This window comes from Sminthopsis crassicaudata, chromosome 4 (assembly GCF_048593235.1).
Source record: "Sminthopsis crassicaudata isolate SCR6 chromosome 4, ASM4859323v1, whole genome shotgun sequence".
NCBI classification, from domain to species: Eukaryota; Metazoa; Chordata; class Mammalia; order Dasyuromorphia; family Dasyuridae; genus Sminthopsis; species Sminthopsis crassicaudata.
Window position 1 is genome coordinate 151,215,760 of NC_133620.1, and position 23,623 is coordinate 151,239,382.

Genomic DNA, 23,623 nt, shown 5'->3' on the forward strand with positions numbered 1-23,623 from the left:
TTGGCAAAGTGTTTAATCAATAATTATTGATTACTAAAAAGAACTCAAAGGCCATCTAGAACAATACTGTCATTTTAAATTTTGAAAACTAAGATGTAGGGATGTTAACTGATTATGCTAAGGTCACTCAATTAGTATAAGAGGTAGGATTTGAACCCAGATCTTCTGATTCCAGAGCCAAAATTCTTTCTATTGTACTCTATAGACCTTGTTTTATTGTAATTTTTGTGTTGTTTTGTTTTCTAGCCACTTCTGTTTGCTGATTTTTAGTTTTAAGTAGCAGATATCAATTGGCAAATTTCATATGAGAGCTTGTCTAAAATCATTATAACTTTCAATTGCATAGTAGAAAGAGTTCTGAATTTTGAAATGAAAGTCCTGGGTTCAATACCTTCATTTTCTAATGTGGTTGTTTATCTTTCATTCTGGAGAAAGATCATGATATCAGGGAGGTGATGCTGTGACATGTAAGTGAATTGGATTTGAGGTAGAGAGGGCTTTGCAAAGTCACCAGCCTCATTTTATCCCCTGGAATCATCTGGGTCTAGTAACTAGTTATAGATGAGTTATAGTTAGAGGTGGTCCTGAATCAGTGGGAGACCTTGGTTTTTAACCAGTTCCAGTTTTCCCATTTAGTGATTAAGAAAGAAATGAGGTAAAGAATGGTCTTTTCTAGTATAGTAATTATTATGTCCTTAGCCTGTATTTTCCTTAGCCTATATATTCCTATGCAGCTTTGTTTTCCTCACTTGTAAATAGGAATACTAACATCTGACTATTCAATATACAAGTTTATAAAGAAAAGGCTTTATAACCTTTCAAGCATTACATACATGAAAGGTATTCATTCATCTTCCTTTCCTCCTTTAACTCCCCTGCAGTCCCAAAGTAATGTTTTCAATGTTGGCTGTCTACTACTACTAACTAACTAACTCTACTACTAATATTTTTCTTAATTATATCTTCCAAAACATCAATCTTCTTTACTAGCTTCTAATTTCCATACTCACATCTTTTTGGCTTTCGTATGTATCTTACCAATTGGTTTCACAATGTCTAAGAACTTTCATCTTTTCTCTAGTTCCCTTTGCCTACTCTCTTTTCTATATAAAACTTTAAAAAAAATTCCCCATTTGAGACTGTTCCTCTGTTGTTTTTAGTGCCTATAGCACTCTCTGCAAACAAATAATTTCTTATGTACAATTCAAAATTTACTTTTCTCCATAGAGAAACTGTACAATACTATATAAAGGTATAAATTTCATCATCTTCATGCTTTTATTGATACATAATTAACTTATACTCAATAAACATAAATTACGTATCTTTGTGAATAAGTTTACATATACGTGATTGTAACATTTGTTGATATACTTTATTTTATTTTTTTGTAGCATAGGCTTTAGAGGCAAAAACAAAGCTTTACTATCTGTAATTCCTTGTAGCTATTTTTGTAGTATCATGTGCTTAGTTTCTAACACATACTAGTCATTAGCAGTTTTTTAAAAGTAAAGCATTGCTACAGTAGATCTCTTACTTGTTTTTTCATCAATATTATAATTCTCCCAAGTTTATTCAGACTTAAAGATTTGAAGTCAGTTTTAATTCCTTTCTTTTGCCTCCTTTAAGAATATCCTTTTATTTTCATTCCACAGTCTTTCTAATGTATGCCCTTATTAACGTCCTATACCTAGACTATTTATTTCAGTCTTACCTTCTCCTTTGCATCCTGCTCATCATTCCCAGTTTGATTCCTAAGAGATTACTTTTGACATGTCAGACATAGAAATAGAATTAAAAGTTACAGCATCATAGAGTTTTACTGCTGGACAAGACCCTATAGATTATTTAATTCAATTTGATTTCTTTTTAGAAATATGGGAACTGAGGGCCTAGAGAAGTAAAGAGTCTAAGTCATACAACTCAAATCCCACTTGAGCTTTTAAATCTACTTCTATTTTCAATGAACCCACTTGAGTTTTTAAAACTACTTCTATTTTCAATGAACTATGACCACTTAGTACTATATATATATATATAACTACTCCTACAACATTCCCAACAAATGATCTCCAATAAGTGAATACTTTATGCATTATTACTTAGTGAAAAACAAAACAAAACAAAAACAAAAACTTTATTCCTGTAAATTTCTATTGACCCTAGTTTTTCCCTTTCATATCCAAGCAGAAAAACTAATCCCTTGTCCATATGACCACTCTTCACATATTTAAAGCAAGCTTTTAAGCTATCATCATCATCATCATCATCATCATCATCATCATCATCATCACTATCATCACTGAGTCTAGTTTCTTCCAAACTTAACATTTCACTTTCCTTCAAGTGACACTTTAGATAGAGTTTTAAGTGTATTCATCATCTTGAATGCCCACTTCTCAATTTGGCTTGATGATATAGTTGATTTCTTTTGAAATATATTATATCTTACATAATAAATAGTTAATACTTAGTAAATGATAGGTATTCAGCAAATGTTTATTTAGTTGAATTAAGAGGCTGTGTTGTAGAGGAAAGAGGTTTAGACCTGGAATCAGAGGACCTAGGTTCAAATTTTAGCACTGACATTTTTTCTAGTGTCTGGCAAAGATGACAATACCAATAGGGAATAGATTCCCACAACGAACAATAAGACTAGGAACACCATTTTGAAAAGTGTAATAATCACTCAAGAACATTAATGTCACTGCAGTGTCAGAGTTTTGCTTCTTTCCTACATTGCCCTTTCATTAAATACCTTTGCTTTGAGCAATTTTTGTGGTCTTGCTGATTACATGTATATACACATCACTAGGGGATGATGAGCTATAGTTTTAAGGGATGCTGGCTCATCAAATACCTCGAACTTGGGGTAGACTGCCTTGCAGATGTGGGGGGGGGAGGGAGTCACTTTAGTTATTTCCCACTATTCTCTTATATAAAACTTACTCTAGGGGTACTGACATACTATTTGCTGTCCCTTCATCATGTCTCATGCATTCCCATTTCTTTACTTTTACCTCTCCAAAGAGAATTTAAACTTTTCTGCCTCTCTAAATTCTATTAGTTCTTCAACTCTACCTGTATTATGAATTCTTCACTGGACTGTCCAACAGTGATCAAGGTCTCTTATCAAAATTTTAAACCAATTTTAAACCAATACATTTAACATATATATATATATATATATATATATATATATATATATATATATATATTATACACATGTATATATTTACATACATAAACAATTTTTAAAAATCAACCAACATTTGTCTAATTCCTGCTAAATTAAATATTGTGGAAATAAAAGAAGCATCTCTATTCCCTTTCCCCTTTTAAAAGAGGGATGGAGATCTGAATCAGTGACTTTATTGGTGAAGGAAAACTGCCAATGCAGATTAGCAGCTGTTCTCCAATTAATAATTTTAGAGAATTGCTTGGACCTGTGAGAGTCAGTCAGCATGCAGTTATTAAGTGCCTACTAGATGCCGGGAATGTACTGGTTAAGTGAGAGGTTAAGTTACTGACTGAAGCCAGTATCTATCACAGAAGTACTTGAATTCATATCCTCCTAACTTCAGAGCCAGCTTTCTATCCATGATACCATGCTGCCTCTTAATCTCTGTTTTAAAGATATTAAAATTTAGTTGGGGACTCAAGATGTGCATAAAATATAGTAATACAAGATAGGATTTGTGCTGTATGATTTACAGGTAATAGATTTTAAGATTCCATAATAGAAAGAGTTTTGCTAATGTGTTCAAGGAAAGATTCACAATAACTGTGGATTTGAAGGATCAATAGTATGCAGAGAGACATGTGGATGTCAAGTGAAAAAGTAAAAATAAATTGGGAGTATATGAGACGTGCTTAGAAAACAGTGTTAAATAAAGTGACCTTGAAGCAGATTTACTCTAAAAGAACAGTGAGAAAGAATATTGGAAACCAGAGTGATAAGACTTTGACTGCCAGTGATAAATAAGTGCAATAGGATGTTAATAAAGGTGGCAAAAGGAGAGAGATGCCAGGAACAAAGGTAGAATGAGGGAAAAGCCAAAATATAATGGCAGCAGGCTTTCCTTGCCAAGGCTTGTTCCTTGCCATGTCTACTCCCTACCCAGACAGTTGAGTTTAACTGGAATTGAGGCTCTAGTGTCAAACTCAAATAGAATTCTGTAAGGCTTTCTGTAAGCCACATATTGATTAACTTAGAAAACCATAACTTAACTCTTCCATGTTTTATTGTATTTTTCTTTCCCAAGTATATTTTGATTCAGTTCCATTTGTATTTGGGAGTGCTCTAATAGAGTACCAAATAATTTATATAGATGAAAAAGTTGAAGTAATAAGCCCTAAATGCTTGTTTTCAGAACTTAGATTTTTTTTTTTTTTTGGCAAAGTGAGCTATCCTTGATGTTCCAAGGCAGTGGATTCAAACTGAAATAGAAACAGGACCATTGAATTATACTCCTATAGGCCACATATTGACTTAGAGAACCACATATTAACATTATATTCTATGTATTTTTATTTATCTTATTAAATATTTTTCATTTGCAGTAAATTGCATTTAATCTGATTCAAGTGTAACTGGAATGTTGTAAGTAGCATGCTGCCTGCAAACTGTTTGACAATTCTTTTCCCCCTATTTTATATTAGTGATTCTTTTGCCTCTCAATCCTCATGCATAACTTGGTTACTTAGTATTGTTGAAGATGTCTTTGTCTCCTTCTTTGCACAAGTTATAACATGCTACTTATATTCACTATGCATCGTTTTGTTGCTCTTCTGCATACTTGGAATTTTGATTCTTCTGAGATTTTGATGTTCCATGATTTGTACTAATACAGCATTCCCAGAACTTTATTGGTTTTTAAAAAGTGGGCTTTCGTGGCACTGAACAAATTAGAATTATTAAAGACATTTGTCTAACTTCCTATATAAAATACAGTTCAGTCTCCTTTAATCAATGAATCAACATTTATTGAGTAACTACTATGTGTCAGCTACTGTGCCCTAGCACATTGGGAATACAAATACATAAATACATTTGAGGATACAAATACATAAATTGAGTCAGTCACCTCTGGAAATCTTATTTTATTCACTTTACTAGTCTAAGAGAGTCATATTAACAGGCTGACTCAAAAGCTCTAAGTTCTTGCATAGGCAATAAGAATTTTTTCTACCACCATTAAAAAAAAATGTGAATGGCTAAGACAATCTCTTGTACCTTTTATGCTTTCACTAATAGGAAAGTCATGATATGAAATGCTTATTGAATCTGTGTTAAGACAAAAAAATGTGAAATTCCAATCTTTTTGCATACATTCTATTATGCCTTTAAATTTTTTAAAATGTATTTTTAATTTGTGAAATAAAACTATCATTTCCATGACATAATGTAATAATATTAAAAAATAGATGATTGTAGGTACTACTGACTGTTGACTAAGCTCTTCTGCTACCTTTACAAAAATGATTAGATTCAGCCATTGGAAAAAACTGCTGAAAAAAAATTGGAAGTGGGTTAGAACAGTTTCAGGCAGCTAGGTGGCTCAGAGGATAGAGTGGTGGTCAAGGAATCAGGAAGACCTGAGTTCAAATTTAACCTCAGATACTTACTAGTTGTGAAACCCTAGACAAGTCAGTTAACTCTGTCAAAGTTTCTTCATCTGTAAGATGAGTTAGCGGAGGAAATGGCAAACCACTCTAGCATCTTTGCAAAGAAAACCCCAAGTAGTGTCATGAAAAATCATATGCAACTAAAACGAATGAGAATATTTCCAGGATTAAAAAAAATGATTAGCAAAACTAATATAGTTTTATTAGATTTAGAGCTGGAAGGGAACTAAAGATCATCGAATCCAACTCTCTCATTTTATCAACAAAGAACTAGAGACCCTTAGAGATTAAACCAATGTCTTATAGGTAGCAAGTAGTAGAACCAGAATTAGAATCCTGAAATTCAACCCCTCCTCACCAGTACCTCTTGGCTTTTTTCGTGATTTGGACCCCAATTTCACCTTCTGTTAGAGGCTCCACCTACCCATTCTAACCACCAATAGCACTTTTCCTCTGAGATTACTTTCTGGTTATTGTCAATCTTTCGTATTTATGTACATACATAACTGTTTGCATTTTGTCTCCTCCATTAGAATATGAGCTTCTTTAGGAAAGGGACAGTATTTCCTTTGTTTTTATATATCTAGAGTTTAGCATAATACCTGGCACAAAGTAACCACTTAATAAATGGTTGTTGACTTTGACTTCAAATATAGTACTCCAATATGCCATATATATTTACTTATATATATACATATACACTGCTTCTCTGAAGTATTATAGCTTCTATTCTTATAGGATCTGTGTATTATATTTTTGATACTTAACGAATCTATAATTTTGTTCATGTGAGTGTGCTTTCCACTGATAACAGTTTGAATAAATAGGTAGATAATTTTTAGAATTCGTGTAACCAAAAGATGTATCCTCCTGGGCAGAGCCCAGCTTTATTGTAAGCTTTTCAATTTATCTAGGGCGATGCTTGGACAATACTAGATCTATACATGTAGAATTTCCAGCTTGGTAGGATTTGCCAGAACTTGTACTTTATTGGCTTAGCCTTTGAGAACTCAAGATCATCCCAATATCATGGCATGGCATTAGCCCACACACCTGCCTACAAACTTATTTGCATGTGCTTTGTTTAATGTCTTTTATTTATTTTTTAAAACAAAATAAGTAGAATATGGTAGTGGTGCCAGGTATTCTTCATGGACTTTGTGCTTTTTACCCACATCTCTGTCAACATCTCTGTCTAGGTAAAATATTTAGACACTTAAGCTGGGAAACCACTGAAGTCATCTAAATTATTATATTCTTCTTGTATTTTTATATACATATACACCATTTTTTCTTTATAGTTCTAACAACAGTCTCTGTCATCACAAAAAGAATATAATTGATTCACTGTATAAACATGAGTGAGAGATAAGATAGGAGGTAGAAAGATAGAAGAGTAGGGGAAAAATGGAATAAAAGTAAAGAAGTAAGAACAACATAAAAGTAAGAAGGTAAAGCACATCCCCTATTGCCAAAACTGTAGGTGTATAAAGTAGTAGTATTCCATAACATGCAATGTGATCCTGGCAGTTCTTCATTAGAACAAGCCTAAACAAATTATATGAATTTGTCTTGAACTGTGTTCCTACTTACCCCCATACCTTTGCTCCAAATTCCTGACTTTCCTTTTCATCATGTTTGAAATAGCTCACACAGTTGCATATGTATCTCCTTAGGAGATTGTTTTACAAAATAATCTTCATCATTTTGTCAGATTTCATTTATTTGTTTCTAGTCGCCTTCTCAATTAGAACACAGTCCAGTCTCTTTTTTCTTCCTGTTCATTATTTCTAATTTTCCAGTCCATCTGTTCCCTTTTCCTTTGTTCCTTAAACTAGATGGAACTATTCAACAGTTCTTCTGGGTCTGCTTCATAAAGTCACTATATTTACTATGGTGAAAATCCTGACAAAGTCTCACCATGTAAGTATTTGAATTGTGGAACAATAGTCTTCTCTGATAAGAGAGTCTTGTTATATAAGAAAGGAACTAGTTAGAAGTAACAAATTGTACCTGCAACTTAGCTTTTTCATGTTCTTGCATGTAACTGGTCACATGTATTCCTAGACTAATTTTGCATAGTGTTATGAAATATTAAGATCATTTGGAACAAAAAACATTCCTATTGTCATCAGTATTCCCTTTTTCTTTAGATTGTTCCATTTATCTACTAGCCTATAATGTTTATAGATGTAAATATACACATATATGTATACATATACACATGTATACATAATGTGAATTCAACATTCTTTTTTAATCTTTAGTACTTTCTTGGTTTTCTTCCTAGTTTATTTTCATTTATCTACAGATGATTTTTAAATCTATATATCTAGCCTAAATCTTTCTCTTTAGCTATATTGCTATTAGCTAATTCTACCCTGTTTTCTCACTGTTTTCAAATTCAGCATATTCAAAACAAAATTCATTTCCTCTCTTCTTTTTGTTGAAGGTATCAATTCAATTTCAATCAATGTTCACTGAGTCTTTCTATCTTGACATTTAAAGATCCTAATAGACCTGCTTTTGTCTCTCTCTCCAGATTTGCTTCACATTAATTCTTTTCTATATTCTGTATTTACTTTTTCCTAAATTTGACATTTTGTTTCTTTCATAACTTTACTTACGCTTAGAATGTTCTTCCACTTTACATTTACATCTTAGCAAGTTGTCTCCTTAATTTAGTTAAATAATATACTTCAAAATATTTGTGTTCATAATTTGTTCATCACCAAGATGAACCAAGAGCTGCTATGAATATTTTGGGGCTTAATGTCCTTTTCCTCTTTAATCATCTTGGGATGTAAGTGCCATAGAGGTAAAGGGTAGTATAAACAGTTTAGTGACTTTTTGAGTATACAGTCCATTCTCTTAGTATGACAATACCACTACCAACAAAGCATTAATGTACTTTCCCATAGCCTCTCCACAATGTCATTTTCCTATTTTGTGTGTTTGCATAACTTCTTTTGACTACTATTATTGATCTAGAACAAGGTAGATACTTTAGATGGTCCTTAAATCTACAGATTACTTCCTTTGTATACAGCCTCTGCCACCTCTGGGACAAAGGAAGCTCAGTTTATTATCATTAGCCACATCTCCTTTTAGTCCCATTTGCTCAAAGAAGGATAGGTATATGATCCCACACAGTCTCTTGGGAGCAGGATGTGGGGAGAACATCAAACATATTAATATTTCATTCCAGTATGATATTTTTTTAACATTAAAATCCCTTTTGTAAGCATGATTGTATGTATGTCCAAATTTAGTTGCTATGTCACCTAGTTTTTGAAAGGTTTATTGTGATTTAGATGGTCAAAAACATTTATAGCTAGCATTTATGTAGATAATATTTTCAAGTTTATGAAGTACTTTACAAATATTATCTTATTTGATCTTCACAATCATCCTAGAAGGTAAATTCTATTATTATCCCCATTTTACAAATGAGGAAACCAACTGTGACAAAGGTTAAGTGATTCAATTGTTATAAGCTAGCAAGTATTTGAGACAGGATTTAAACTCACGTCCTCTTGATTCCAGGTGCCACACTATATTTACTATTCCATCTAGTGCCACATGAATATACAAAAAAGACAATTCAGTACTTCAGAGGGAAAATGGATCCTAGATTATTAATTTTTCAAGGTTGGTACCAAACACTGCTGATAGAAAGAGATTTTGGAAAGATGAATATAGTAGTGTTATAAAAGATTCCAGAAGCCTTATATATTCCATATAAGTATTTTATTCCAGAAAAATACTTTCTCAATCTCAGTTACTTGTAAAATGGAAATGATAATAACTCCTATCTTACAGCATTGTTGTAAGATTCAAATATGATATGTAAAGCACTTTGTAAACCTTAAAGTTCTTATTATTATTCCAACTTTGACTATTTCATTACAATTTTCCTTAGTATTATTATTTATTTTTTACAGGCTAAAGAAGCCCTAGAAAATGGAGAAGTTCCTGTTGGATGCCTCATGGTGTATAACAATGAAATTCTGGCAAAAGGGAGGAATGAAGTTAATCAAACGAAAAATGTATGTTGCCTTACAGATATAATAATAATAAAGGGAGTGAAGGAAAATGTGGGAGAAGGTAGGAGTATATAAAATCAGTTGTTTTTTTTTTTTAATGTCCATATATAAGTTCCTATACTTTAATGATATTTTCATCTTGTCAGCCCTTTTTTTTAATGATAATTCCCAACTAACACAAATAGTAAAGCTTATAAAGTGGTCCCATCTATTCAAATTTGCATTATTCAAAGTTATAATTATATGAAAATATATTAATGGTTCCAATCCCATGGAAAATGTGCAGTACAAAATTCTACTTTATGGGATTCATTTATGACTTATTTATATCATTTACGTATGAATAGCTCCTAGCTGGGTCAGAACAGAAGCTCATCTTCCCTTCTGTATCTGTTTATTGCTGTAAATTCTACAGCCGCTTAGCACTCTCAGCTTCTAATCCCAGTTCCTGCATCTTAGTGTTCAGCTCTATGGTGACATCTGCAATGGCACAATTAGCACTGGCAACAGGGAAAGGAAAAGAAAAAAAAAGAAAAGGGAGGGAAAACCTTCATAATCTTTAACTGAACCTACATTTTCCAGAGTGTTTCACCTTTCTTGCTTTCATAGTACATAGTAGAATGTGACTCATCTTATAGTGTCTATTCTACCCCATCCTACCTGAAACAAGCACCTTTTTTTAGGTAAGATCTACAGCCTCACTTCATGTTTCCAGTTCTGTTAGGTGGCCAGCATATTCTATTTTCACTTTCTAGTTCTTCTTAGACTCTTCAGTTCTAAAAGATGTGGGCAGTTTTCTTTTATGATTTCTTGAAACATGATCTTATTCTCTGAATCTGTCTCTGTCTCTCTTCATAATGCCTTTCAGGAAATCCAATAAGTCTTATATTTCTTTCTCCTTTTTCTGTTTTCTATGTTAGTTGTTTTTGCTGTGATGTATCTTATATATTTGTTCAGTCTTTTGATTTCATTTTAATATTTCCTGTTGTCCCAAGAAATCATTGACTTCAGTTTGGTTCATTCATCAAAACCAAGTTTGTTAGTTGGACTTATTTTTATATCTCTTGTACCAGTCTTTTATTTTCCTTTCTAATTCTCGTTTTGAGAGTTCTCATTTCCCCCACTCTATTTTTTTCCTGTAATGCTCCCATTTTACTCATTTTAAACTTTTATTAAAACTCTTGTTTCATCTCTTCTAGGAGTTTTAGTTAATTTTGTATCCAAGTTATGTTTTTCTTTAAGGCTTTACTTTGCCGAAGGTGGGGAATCACTTTCTTTTTGTAAATTTGTGTCTTGAGCATCTCTGTTATTATGATATCTTTTGATGGTGGTATTTACTTATATAAAATTACTTATTCTTCAAGCCTTGCTTTTTGACTTTGAATTTGATGTTAGAGCCAGATCCTGTATTCTTCTGGAGGGAAGGGCTGGGCTTGTCCTATTGCTACTTTTTTTGGTATTGCATGTTATATTATTCTAGGTTCTCAGATATAGTTCAGATTGAGGATCTACTAACTTTCAGTGCTCCAATATTATCTGATCCAAGACAAAATCTGATTATTGTCCCTCTGGTCTGAGGTCTGCAAATTGCTGAACTAGGTTTGAGTCTGAATACCAGTTAGACTGCCGCTATCCAGGCCTTATCATCCTATTCTGATTATTTCTCTTCAGATTTCAGACTGGACTCAAAATTGTAAATGAAATCCTGCTCAGCCCAAGCCATACTTCTTCTTTCTTCTGAATTTGTTCCTTGCTTGGTACACAGGATGGGCTCCTATCCCTTTTCCTCCTCCTTTAGCCAGCATACCATTCTTAGGTATAGATCCCCGAATCTATGTCTGTCCTGAATCTATGATCTAGAACTGGGTTGTGAGTCAGTCAGCACATGTATCTATGCCCTGGGTTAAGGACATGGTGCCCCAGCATGGGTACCTCCTCTTGCCGCAGTGTATATCCTTTCCCAGAATTTGATCACTCTCCACTATGATCTACTCCTGTCCCTAGGGTCCACAAACCTTTGTCAGCTTTCCTGTTCTGACCTGGGTTAGAAAAGTGACTCAACATGATTTTTAAAAAAATTGTATTCCCTATCATGATTTGGCTTGGTGTATTTTTTAGATATATTTAAGGGAGGTTGGTTTTGTTTTCTAGGTTTTTTTTGTTGTTGTTTGTTTGAAATAGAGGGGAGGAGAGAGTTCAATTATACTCCTTTTTGTGACTTTGCTTTCTTGTCTGTTTTCTTAGACCAATAAGGGAGAGTTATCTTCCTTTAGACTGTCTTGCAGCTCGATTAACACCAAAGCTACAGGCCATTATTTGTCTGTAGTTCAAGTTCAGACTACTTGTACTCCTGGACATCACAGTCGCAGGCAGATGCAATCATCACAAAAACAAACAATGCCCCCCCCCCAAAAAAAAAAAACACAAAATGATTTGCATTTTGACAGCTCTTCTACAGATTGTAAACTTTGCAGCCACTACACCTTAACCAAATTTGTTAGTGTCAATCTACCAGCAACAGACAAAGGGTGCATGTATTAGGTCCAGTTATCTATCATCCACATCAAAAAACACCAAAAGAAAGAGTGACTCTCAGATAGGCTTATGCTCCTCTGCTTATGACTCTGTGTCCCACATTTATCATGGCAAGTCACTGGTGGACCATAGGGATCTTTTCTAGACCTCATACACAGTTGTCTGAGACTTTTGATGGCTATCATCATCATAATGATAATAGCTAGCTGGCATTTATGTAGCACTTAAAGATTTGCAAAATGCTTTAAACATTGTTTCATCTGATCCTCCTACCTGTGATATTATTATTCCCATTTTACAGATGAAAAAATTGAGGTCAAATGACTTGCCCAAGATCACATGGCTCTAAATTTGAACTCAGAACTTCCTGACTCTGAGTCTCACACTGTACCCATTGTGAATCACCATTTACCCAGCGGGAATATGTATGGTGATGCCTGACATATCCAGTGAAATAGACTAAGGGTTTGAGAATCAATGGGGCCAACCAACAGGTTGTTTCTTATAATCTCTATCCATCAGTTCTTTTCTCTTCCTATTTTGCCATAATTCTGCTTCTGATTCTAGAGATATGATGCCATTTTAATCAGGGTAGAAATCCTAACTTCCTTCTTTGGGTTGAACTCCCACTGTGTGGGAGTTGCCTATATATTTGTAAGGGGAAATTTCTTACTTCATTGTCACATCATCTCTGATCAGGGTCCCCATTTTATTTTCCATTTTCGGACTATACTATTAAGGACTTCCAGATAAAGACACCTTTATGTACAGATCACCCTCAGTACAATGAGAAGATAAATTACACAAATTCAGCCCTCTAGCAATACCTTTGAAGCTCTACCTTTTGTCTGGTACCATCTTATATTGCTGCCTATCCAGAATATGTTTCTGTATATGAACTAAGATTTCTATCTTCAGTTTTTTTCTTTTCCTAGTTTATACATAAGCAATCCTCTGAGATTTTATTTTGTATAACAGATGGCAATCTGTATTGGTAGAGGGAATTTCCTCATCAGTAGTTCCCTATACCAATGAAATCATAAATCTGATCCCCAAAAATCATATGCCAGATTTCTTATATTCATTCATTATTAGAGAAAGTTGGAGTCAGCATTCTATAAATAGGCAAAGTATTTTTAAGACAAGGTACAGATCATTATTATATACAACATTTCATTACCACTATTATGACATTCTTGATCATAGGGTATTAGGCTGTTTATCTTTCTGAAATATTCATATTCACAGAATTTTCTGAAAAAACCCATAAAGGCTCTTAATCACTAGTCATAAGTCTTGTGACCTACCAATGTGGATTTTCATCTTCACACTTATGTCCCACATACATAGGCTGATAAACTGACTTTTAATAGACATTATTCCTTCTGAGCCTTCATTTTTACCACTACTAGTTTTAGATGGATAAAAAGAATATGTCATTCAAGATATCACAAAGTCCAAGATCTAGAATGAACCTGTGAAACCAGCTATTCCAACTTTATACCTGATCAAAAATCCCTTTTAAAACATCCCCAACAAATCATCATTTTATCTTATCATGATGAATTTCAAAGAGGAATTCATTATCTCTTGATGGAACTCATTCTTTTTACTTTCAGATAGTTCTAATTTTTAAGAATTTTTTCTTCTTTAGAACAAAAATCTTTGTCCAACTTCTCAATGCTACTTGATCTTCCATATGCTTAGAGAACACTCCCTTATCACCTACAAGACTGTTCCTTCATAACAGCTTAAAGCTCATTTTCTGCAAGAGACCTTTCATAGGTATTCACTCATCAACCTGTACCTTTCCTCTGAGATTATATCCTGTTTATACTGTATGTAACTTGTATATATATATATATATATAATTATATGCATGTTGTCTCCTCTCTTAGAATATGAGCTCTCTGAAGGCTGGGACCAAGTGTTTACCTTTCTTTTTAATAACTTTTCTTAAGAAAATATAGGTGCTTACTAAAAGCTTGTTGACTGGCTGACCAGTTTGGCAAGAAAAACAGTTCTCTTTTTTCCCTCCATTTGGCAATTCTTCAGATATTTGAAGACAGCCTTCATGCCCCATAGAAACTTTTTCTTCTCCAGATTAAATGTCTCCTCCTCTCCCAGTTTCTATAGCATTCTGATGGCCTTCTTTTGGACATATTCCAGGATAAAAATGTAATTCCAGGAACCAAACACAATATCTTAGCTATTACCTAACTTGTATTTGTTTGGGAAACCATGACTCTCAAAGAACCCTAAAATTGCATCTTTTTGATAACTCATTTTGAGTTTGCATTTCACTAAAAATCGTTTCCATATGAACTGTTGGTTTTTCAAGTTGATCTTTTGAACCTAAATGTAAAATTTTTCTTTATCCATATTATAACTTATTCAGTTTGTCCCCCCCCTTTTTTTTTACCCTATCAAGATCTTTTTTAATCTGAATTTTATCATTTATTGTATTAAGTATCCCAACAAGCTTTGTGTCATTTGTAAATTACTTGATATATGATTTCATTTAAATCTGATAGAACAGTGCAGAGGATATTGGCTCTTCATTAAATTCTTCCTTCCAAGTTGACACAGATTCACTAATCTTTGGGTCCAACTAGTTCCTATTCCTCTTATCTGTATTATCATCTAACACATGTCTACCTTATCCACAAACAGAGAGACTTTGACAAATGTTTTGCTGAAATCTAATCTTTTATACTGTCTTGAACTCTCATTGCTTCAAATTCTTCATCTATCAGTGAAGGAAATTGGACTAAGCAATCACTAAGTTTCTTTTAATTATAAATTCTGTTATTCTGCAATAGTAAAACAAAACACTTTTCTCATTTATATGATATAAAATGTTGCTGACAAATATGTTAAATAATTGTTATTATATTCATAACTCATATTTAAATCATGTTCTCAAGATATTTATTCTACTAAATTTTTGCTTTCATTTAGGGAAATTTGTATTTTATATAAAATCTTATCCTAAACATAGGTTAAATAATAAAACTATATTAAATTAAGTATAGATTTGCCTAGAGTGAGAGATCATGAAAATCTAAGAACATATTTGAAACTGGGGCATAAACTCATGAAAATTTCAGAGTCCCCCTGAAATATTCAGAACCATTATTTTCAAATCCTTTATTTTGAATTATATCTTTTTTATATATGAGTTTAATCGAATTTTTTCCCCTTGAGTCCTTGGCTAAAAGAAAGGTCTAAATCAAATGGAATTTTGTGGAATTGCAGATTTTCTTTTCTTTCTTTCTTTCTTTTTTTTTTTTATTAGGTAATGATTATAGATATTTGGTAAATGAATTTACTATCAGTTGGTCTGAAAGATTTGGGTACCTTTGTTAACAATTTTGAAAAAGGCAAAGTATATTCATAGAGTAGGGAATATACATCAAGAAATGATTATAATGTATTATATTTTTGTTAACTTGAATATAAATAAGTAACAATTTAGTGAATGTAAGTATCAAATAAAAAGAAAATTTTTTTTTCTATTCTCAGGCTACTCGACATGCAGAGATGGTTGCAATTGATCAGGTCTTAGAGTGGTGTCATCATTATGGTAAAAGTCCTACAGAAGTATTTGAACACACTGTATTATATGTCACCGTGGAACCATGTATAATGTGTGCAGCTGCCCTTCGTCTGATGAGTATCCTTTTACTTTGTGAGACTGTGCTCTTGACCCTTTCATGTTATCACAAAAGATCTGGATGCATGCCCCTTCACTATATATAAACATTTAAAATATCATGAAACACTTAATTACTAAAAGCCATATTTTTTTTACAAAAAAATTTGGAGAGTTTTTACAAATAAAATTTGACTATTTGCTTATGTAAAACCAATTAACTGCTTAAAGAAACTGGAAGCAGAAAAACTTTAAAGTTACCCTATGGGGAGTCAGTGCCATCTAATGGTAAATCATAAATGAAAATAAAGCATCAATGAAATTAAAATTTAAGTCAATATGAAAACATAAGATTTTAAAATAATATGCCACAAACTTAGTTATTCCATATTCTTATTCAATGAACTTTCTAAAAAAAATAGTGAGCATGAAAGCTGATTAGAAAGACACTAACAACCTTTTAATATAAAACATTCAAAATTTCTTAGTTTTATGTATTTTTGTTTGTCCATTTTGCCATATGCACATAATTACAGCATTTTATTTTAATTACCTACACAGGTGTGTGAGAAAAACACATAGTTTCCAATTTATAAGTAATGAACAAGTTAGAATTATAAAAATTTCACAGGTGGGAGGAACTTTAAATATCATCTATTTTAATAGTATTTTATTATTTCCCCAGTGTCAAGAAAATTTTTAGCATTCTTTTTTTCATTTAATAGTATTTTATTTTTCCAATTACATGTAGTGGTAGTTTTCAACATTTATTTTTATACGATTTTGCATTCCAAATATTTTTCTCCCTTTCTTCCTTAATTCCCCTTTCCCCAAGAGAGCAGGCAATCTTATATAGGTAATACATTTATAATCATTTTTGACAAATTTCCATATTAGGTCATATAGAAAAAAAAATCAGAACAAAAACAAAAAATCACAAGGAAAAAAATAAAACAAAAAGCTGAAGATAGGATGCTTTGATTTGTATTCAAGCTCCATAGTTCTTTCTCTGGTTGTAAATGACATTTTCCATCCCAAGTCTCGGAATTGTCTTGGATCAATCACTATATTGCTGAGAAGAACTAAATCTATCATAGTTGACCATCATACAATATTGTATGCTTTTATTATATACAATGTTCTCCTGGCTTTGCTTACTTCTTCAGTAATCAATTCATGTAAATCTTTATAGGATTTTCTGAAATCTGCCTGCTCATTATTTCATATAGAACAATAGTATTCTATTATATTCACATACCACAGTTTGTCTAGCCATTCCCTAACTGACGAGTATCCCGTCAATTTCCAATTCTTTGCCACAACAAAAAGAGCTACTATAAGTATTTTTATATATATGGATCCTTTTCCATTTTCCATGATCTCTTTGGCATACAGATCCAATAGTGGTATTGCTAGATCCATTAGTATGCACAATTTGATTGCTCTTTGGGCATAGTTCCAAATTACTGTCCAGAATGGTTGGATCAGTTTTCAACTCCAACAACAGTATATATTAGAGTCCCAATTTTTTCATGTCCTCTCCAACATTTATCAATTTCCTTTTTTTTTTTTTTTTTTTTTTAACATAATGGCTACTCTTATAGGTATGAGGTAGTAAGTTTTAATTGTTTTAATTTGCAATTCTCTAGTTAAGAGTGATTTAAAGTACTTTATATGCTTATACATAGCTTTGAATATCATCTCTTTTAGAGAGAATAAAACAAAAATCCAGGTTTTTGAATAATTTTTCTAAGGGTCATTATAGCCTCTTGGAAATAAATCTTTGATTAGAATCCAGATTTCTTTGATGGAATGATTAAATATTATAGTAAATTGATTTAATGTATCATAAATTATCCTACTTAGAACCTGTATCCATATCTTTGACTTCAAATTCTATATTTGAATAACTTTTAGTTATATTTATTTTTAATGTCAAGTGTTATTTTAAACACTCTGAAGGAAAGGAATATTTCATTACTCTCTGTATCTCTGTTTAGCCTTTGGCCTATGATTTTTAAAGATTCACAGACGCTCTGAGTTGGAAGAGACTTCAAAGACAGTTTATTCTAGTACATAACTAAATGGTATTCTCCTGTACAAGATGACTGACAAACTATAATCCAACTTTATTTAATGATTTCAGTTGAGGTTGATCCCATTATCTCCTGAGAACCTACTACCTTCCATCCTGTTAGGAAAATTCTCCTTAAATCAAGCTCAAATCTGTCTCTCTTCAATTTCTACAGATAGTACTACTTCTGTGCTCAGGAATATAATAGAATAAATCTAATCCTTTTCCCCCCATGATAATCCTTAAAATGATTATTCAGCAATTCAGTTAACCTGAATTTTCTCCCAGTAAAAATAGCATGATCAACTTTGAAAAAAAGCTTTGTTGAAATCTAGCTATAGTCTGACTATGGAATTCTGATCTATAGTAACTATTAAAAGAAAGAGGAAAAGTTAGTCTAACATGACCTATTATTTTATGAAGCCATATTGTCTCTTGGGGATTACTTTCTTTTCCTGATGAACAAGGGTCATTCCATTAGCAATATATTCTAGAAATTTTCCAGGAATAGGTCACATTTGCAAGTCTGTTGTTTTTAGACTTTCCCTCATTTCTTTCTGAAAATCATATCAACATTTGCTTTTCTCTAATCCTAGGTATCTCTTCTGTTCTTAAAATCTTTAAGAAATGAGTGAACATGGTTTGACAATCATGTGTACTAGATCTTTTAAGCATTTGGGGATGTAGTTAATCCAAGCTTATACCCTTGTCACTTATCTTTTGTTCTATTTTCTAGTCTCAGGATTATTCTACATGAAAGGGAAAACAAACAGAATTATATTTTCTCTATTGTCTATTATCATTGTTCCATTCTCCAAGGACAATGGAGCAATGTCTTAATTGATCTTGTTCTTGAAATAGCAAAAAAAAAAAAAAAAAAGCCTTTCATAGCTCAATTAGTCTTCAGCTCTTCTAACACTACTCTTATTTTGTGTTCCTTTTCCAGCACTTGATCTTGCTTTCATCTTCTGTATTTGTCTTTTACATGAATTTCTTATTCACTCACATTGGCTACATTAGGTTTTGGCTGCTTTTCTTCCTCATTGCAATTTTTTCTTTTTGAGTCTTCAGAATTTCATTCTTAAGAAATTCTGAGTGTTCTTAGGCATACTTTCCCTGTATAATTTAGGACCATGAGATTCTTCATCACCTTTCTTTGAATCCTTTAAATCTGTTCTCACAAAATATGTTTTAGATTACACATGACTCCTCTTATATCTGAACTCTAAGATAGACTGCTTATTTTCTCAAAGTTTACATCATTCTTACTTCAACAGTTGTCTTTTTCTTGATGGCTAGCATCAGGTCTCTAACTGTCTTCCAGACTTATGATTTGTTTGGTGAATTCTTTAACTCCTTTACCCTCTCCTAGTAGTCTATGATATACTCCCATAGTAATATTGCTTCCTGGTTTTCCCCTGTTGATCTTAATCTGGTTCCTATATTTCCTCATTTGAGCATATTTTTTAAATCTAAAATGTTATTTTTTTCTTTTTCTTTTTATCTATTTTCTTCCTTCTCAATGAGGCATATCCTTATATACCTAAGATCTAGGGATGGGTTTCATGTCTTTTAAGTCCCAGTGATTTTTCTGAATTCAGTTATACCTCCTTTATGTGGGATCTCATCTACTTTTTGAAATTTACCCATACTTTCTGCATTTGTATATAATTATTTGAAGTCACAGGTTTTTATTACTGACTCCCTTCCTTAATATCGATTCCTGTAATCTACTGGACCTCTCTACTACTATTTTTTTCTATGTATTTTCTGAGATACCTGCTCTGATGGATATATGTAAGCAATTTTCTTTCTCCTTCTTTTTAAATTTAAAGTCCTCTTGATTTAATCTGCAAGATCCAGGTAACTGTATATGTTGTTACACCTTTTAAAATGCATTCTATTTCAGAACAAAAGCCGATTATTCCTCTTTTTAAAGGTGTGATCCACAATTTTAGATTCCATCTTCAGATACCATATTTTTTAGTCAGCTGTTTACTTTGAAAAGCTACTTTTCTCTTTTGAAGTCTCTTATATTCAAATGATAGCAGTTATAGACATTCCCCCTATTTTCCTATGGTCTTTGCTTTTTTTTTTTTATATAGTATTTCATAATCCTTAGCTATGTTTTTGAGTTTTCTTCTTATGGAATTATTTGATTCCACATGAATTATCAGAAATTTTTATTGATTATTAGCTTTCATTAATCTGGGTATATTTTCCATCCCATCCTGGATTCACATCCTGGAACAACAGTAGAGATCACTGTTATTAATTTCAAGAAGACAGATAACTGTCTCAGTACTCCTCATCAGAGAGTCACAAACCATCACTTGTTCCTCTGATTCATATTAGATGATCCCTTTCCACATGCCACCTGTAAGTTCATGTCTTAATTACCTGGAATACAAAAAGCTTCCATCTTGATGGAGTACATTAAAATTTCATGTTATCTGATTTCAACTGGGCCTTCACTGTAGCAAGGCAGTCCTTTTATTCCTCCTTAATTGATTTCTTATTTCAGTCCATATAGAACTATTTCAAATTTTCTCTTTCCTTCTCTAGTTTCTCACATGTACCCATAACTTTGCCTCCTACATTACTGGGAAAATTAAAGTTATTTGCATGAGTTTTTTTCTGCTCTGTTCTCAACATCTCAAAACCTCTTGATACCATTTCCTACTCTCTCCTCCTTTTCTCAATCTCTGAGAAGAGGTAGACTTTTTCCTTTGCAAGTCTACTTCTATCTTTATGTTTGATTTTATTCCTTTCCATCATCTCCAGCATCCTTGATCGCCCCTTCATTCTCTCAAATCTTTAACTTTCCCCTATCTATTGGTTTCTTCCCTGCTGCCTTCAAACATACCCTTAAAAATCACTAGACTCTACTACCTCTTTAAGCTAGCATCCTATATCTCTTCTCCCTTTCTCAGCCAAATTCTTTGAAAAAGATATATTTCCAAATCCCTTCCTTCCTTCCTTCCTTCCTTCCTTCCTTCCTTCCTTCCTTCCTTCCTTCCTTCCTTCCTTCCTTCCTTCCTTCCTTCCTTCCTTCCTTCCTTCCTTCCTTCCTTCCTTCCTTCCTTTCTTCCTTCCTTCCTTTCTTCCTTTCTTCCTTTCTTTCTTTTAAATCACTACTTGAATATATCAGAGTAGCAGCATGGAGTACTGAGAGCTCCCCCTCCTCCCAAAGACCTCCTCCAAACATTAAAAATATGCACCAAACCAAATCCTGGTCAGGAAGTAAAAAAAAAAAAAAAATCACAGTGAATCATTTCTATGAATGTAGTTTTCTTTCCTCTAATACTTAGTTTAAACCATGCTAATTTGTACTTGTTTCTATTTTACTAAGTGTTTTAAAGTCCTTTTTTATTTGTAAATGTTCTATCTATGAGGTGCTTATGTGCAGATTTTCCCCTGTTTCCAAATTGTTGTTATTCTCCCCACAGCTTATAGATATTATATAGGTAGAATAACTCCCAAGTGGCCCCCACTTTACCATTTTCTCCATGAAGTTTTTCCTGATCCTCTTTGCTGGAAAAAAACAAATCTAAAAAACTTTCCTTTGAAGAGCTTGTAACATATTGTTTTGTATCTCTACATAATCATTTATCATAAATTATAATTATCTGTGTATGTGTCTTTTCTTCCTAATAGACCAAATACTTTATGATTGATATGTTTTCTAAACTTTGTCTCTATCCCAAAGTCCTAAAGAGTTCTCTACATATAGGTATTTAGTAAATATTAGAGTTAATTTAATTAAGTTGAATTGACTTACTGGAGGTGGAGACATATTTTGACTCATTTTATTTAAGACCTTAATTCTTTCACACAAATCCCTCTTGTTGTGTATGGCTGCCAGAATGAACGATTTGGAGGTTGCGGCTCTGTTCTTGATATTGCCTCTGCAGACTTACCAAATACAGGGATACCCTTTAAGGTAAAATCAAAAAAGATGGTCTCTTCCTCTTACTGAAGTGTTACTTTTCTTTTAGCTTGACAGTTGTGAATAGTTATTTTTGGTGGTTGGTGTATTCCAAACAGTCATGAACTTCATAGAAAAAGAAGCTCTTACCCTTGCCTCTGGTTGGAACTACAAAGAAACTATTTCTGTTAAACAGGGATATAACTTATTCTTCCCAGTGAAGGAGATTTTACAACCTTCCTTCATAATCCAACATAGTTTCTGTCCCTTGTGTGTTTAGGAGTCCTTCATTTTTGTGAAGACTGAGGTTTACAGAGTCTATGTTAGTAAATATTGTCATGTCTGCAATTTATAGTTCTTAACACATCAAATACATATGTGGCTTAATCTGTATTAGTGATAACTTATGGTGGATATAGTATATCTTCATTCAATTTAAACTATGTGTGTTCTATTTCCACATACTGATGATATTTCACAGAAATCAATCACTGTACTTCCAAGTTAGGTTTCATGTTTTTCAGTTCTTTTCTAATCGAAGTTTCCTCCTTCCATACCAATTTCTTTCTTTCTTTTTTTTTCTTTTTTTTTTTGGGGGGGGGAGAGGCTGGAGTTAAGTGACTTGCCCAGGGTCACACAGCTAGGAAGTGTTAAGTGTCTGAGACCAGATTTGAACTCGGGTCCTCCTGAATTCAAGGCTAGTGCTCCATCCACTGCGCCACCTAGCTGCACCATACCAATTTCTTTAACTTTAATCTTTTCTCCACCATTCCAATTTCTAATTGTTTGATCTGTCTTCATGAGTAAGTTAAAAAACAAAACAAAATTAGTAACAAATCATGGTCTTCTAATTCTTATTAAACTTCCTATATGAATCTTATGACAATATAGATTAGGAGCTTAATGCAATGCAGTAAAATTCTGTAGATCAAAAATTAAATTTCAATTGAAATTCTTATCTGTTAAACTGCATTTCTTTTAGAATTTGGCCCAACCATGCTAATTTTCTTGATTTTATTGACCAGGTTGTTTTCTTCCTCATGTTTTATAAAATGTGTTTAGACCTAGTTATATTACATTTAATAAAGGCCTAATTTATGATGGGCATTATGATAGGTTTACTTCAAAGTTCTCTAAAGTTGTACTTCTTAAAAAATCTATAGTTATGATATGAAGGATTAAATCTTGGATAAATCCTGGAGAGGAAAAATGTGTGAGAGAAAAAAATTTGAGTGTAGGACTGTGGGTTTTCCTAATAACCTGTGATTATGTATATAAAAGAATAAAATACATGATTCTTTGTGTAAGTTCTTCTGAAGCTAAATTGTTATGGAAGGAAGAAGAACAAATCATACAACTTTATTTAAACTTTATTTAAAACATTCCTAATGGTTTGGGTTTTTTTCCATTTCTTCCCTTTCACTTCTATTTGCATTAGTCTTTAAGAACATTATAAAATTTCTTGATAGAATTTTGTGCAATTGGCTTATTCTCCCTCTTATTTCTGAGAGGCTTCTGAAAAGATAAAGGAAGAATTCTTGGATGTTGAATATGGGTAGAACTTCACTTGAACATGTATATGTAGCCATATGTCTGTGTGCTTATATGCTTGCATTGTATTTGTATTTTTTTAGTCTGTCTGGAAAACAGTTCTGTTGTAGCATAGGATTTATGACCATATTGGATTAAAAACAAGAGTTGGAGTTCAGATATCTAAAATCCAGGAAATTCTGATAGTACACTTTTACCTAGGAAAT

General features: G+C 32.6%; 1 protein-coding gene across 2 annotated transcripts in view; it reads left to right on the plus strand.

The window, feature by feature from the left end:
* The window catches only part of ADAT2 (adenosine deaminase tRNA specific 2), a 30,382-nt gene that overhangs the window by 3,959 nt on the left and 2,800 nt on the right, over positions 1-23,623 (plus strand). For both annotated transcript variants that reach the window (XM_074309653.1, XM_074309654.1), the window contains exons 2-4: positions 9,573-9,677; positions 15,735-15,885; positions 21,775-21,881. In XM_074309653.1, the coding sequence (XP_074165754.1) occupies positions 9,573-9,677; positions 15,735-15,885; positions 21,775-21,881 (363 nt within the window). The remainder of the gene's footprint in view (positions 1-9,572; positions 9,678-15,734; positions 15,886-21,774; positions 21,882-23,623) is intronic.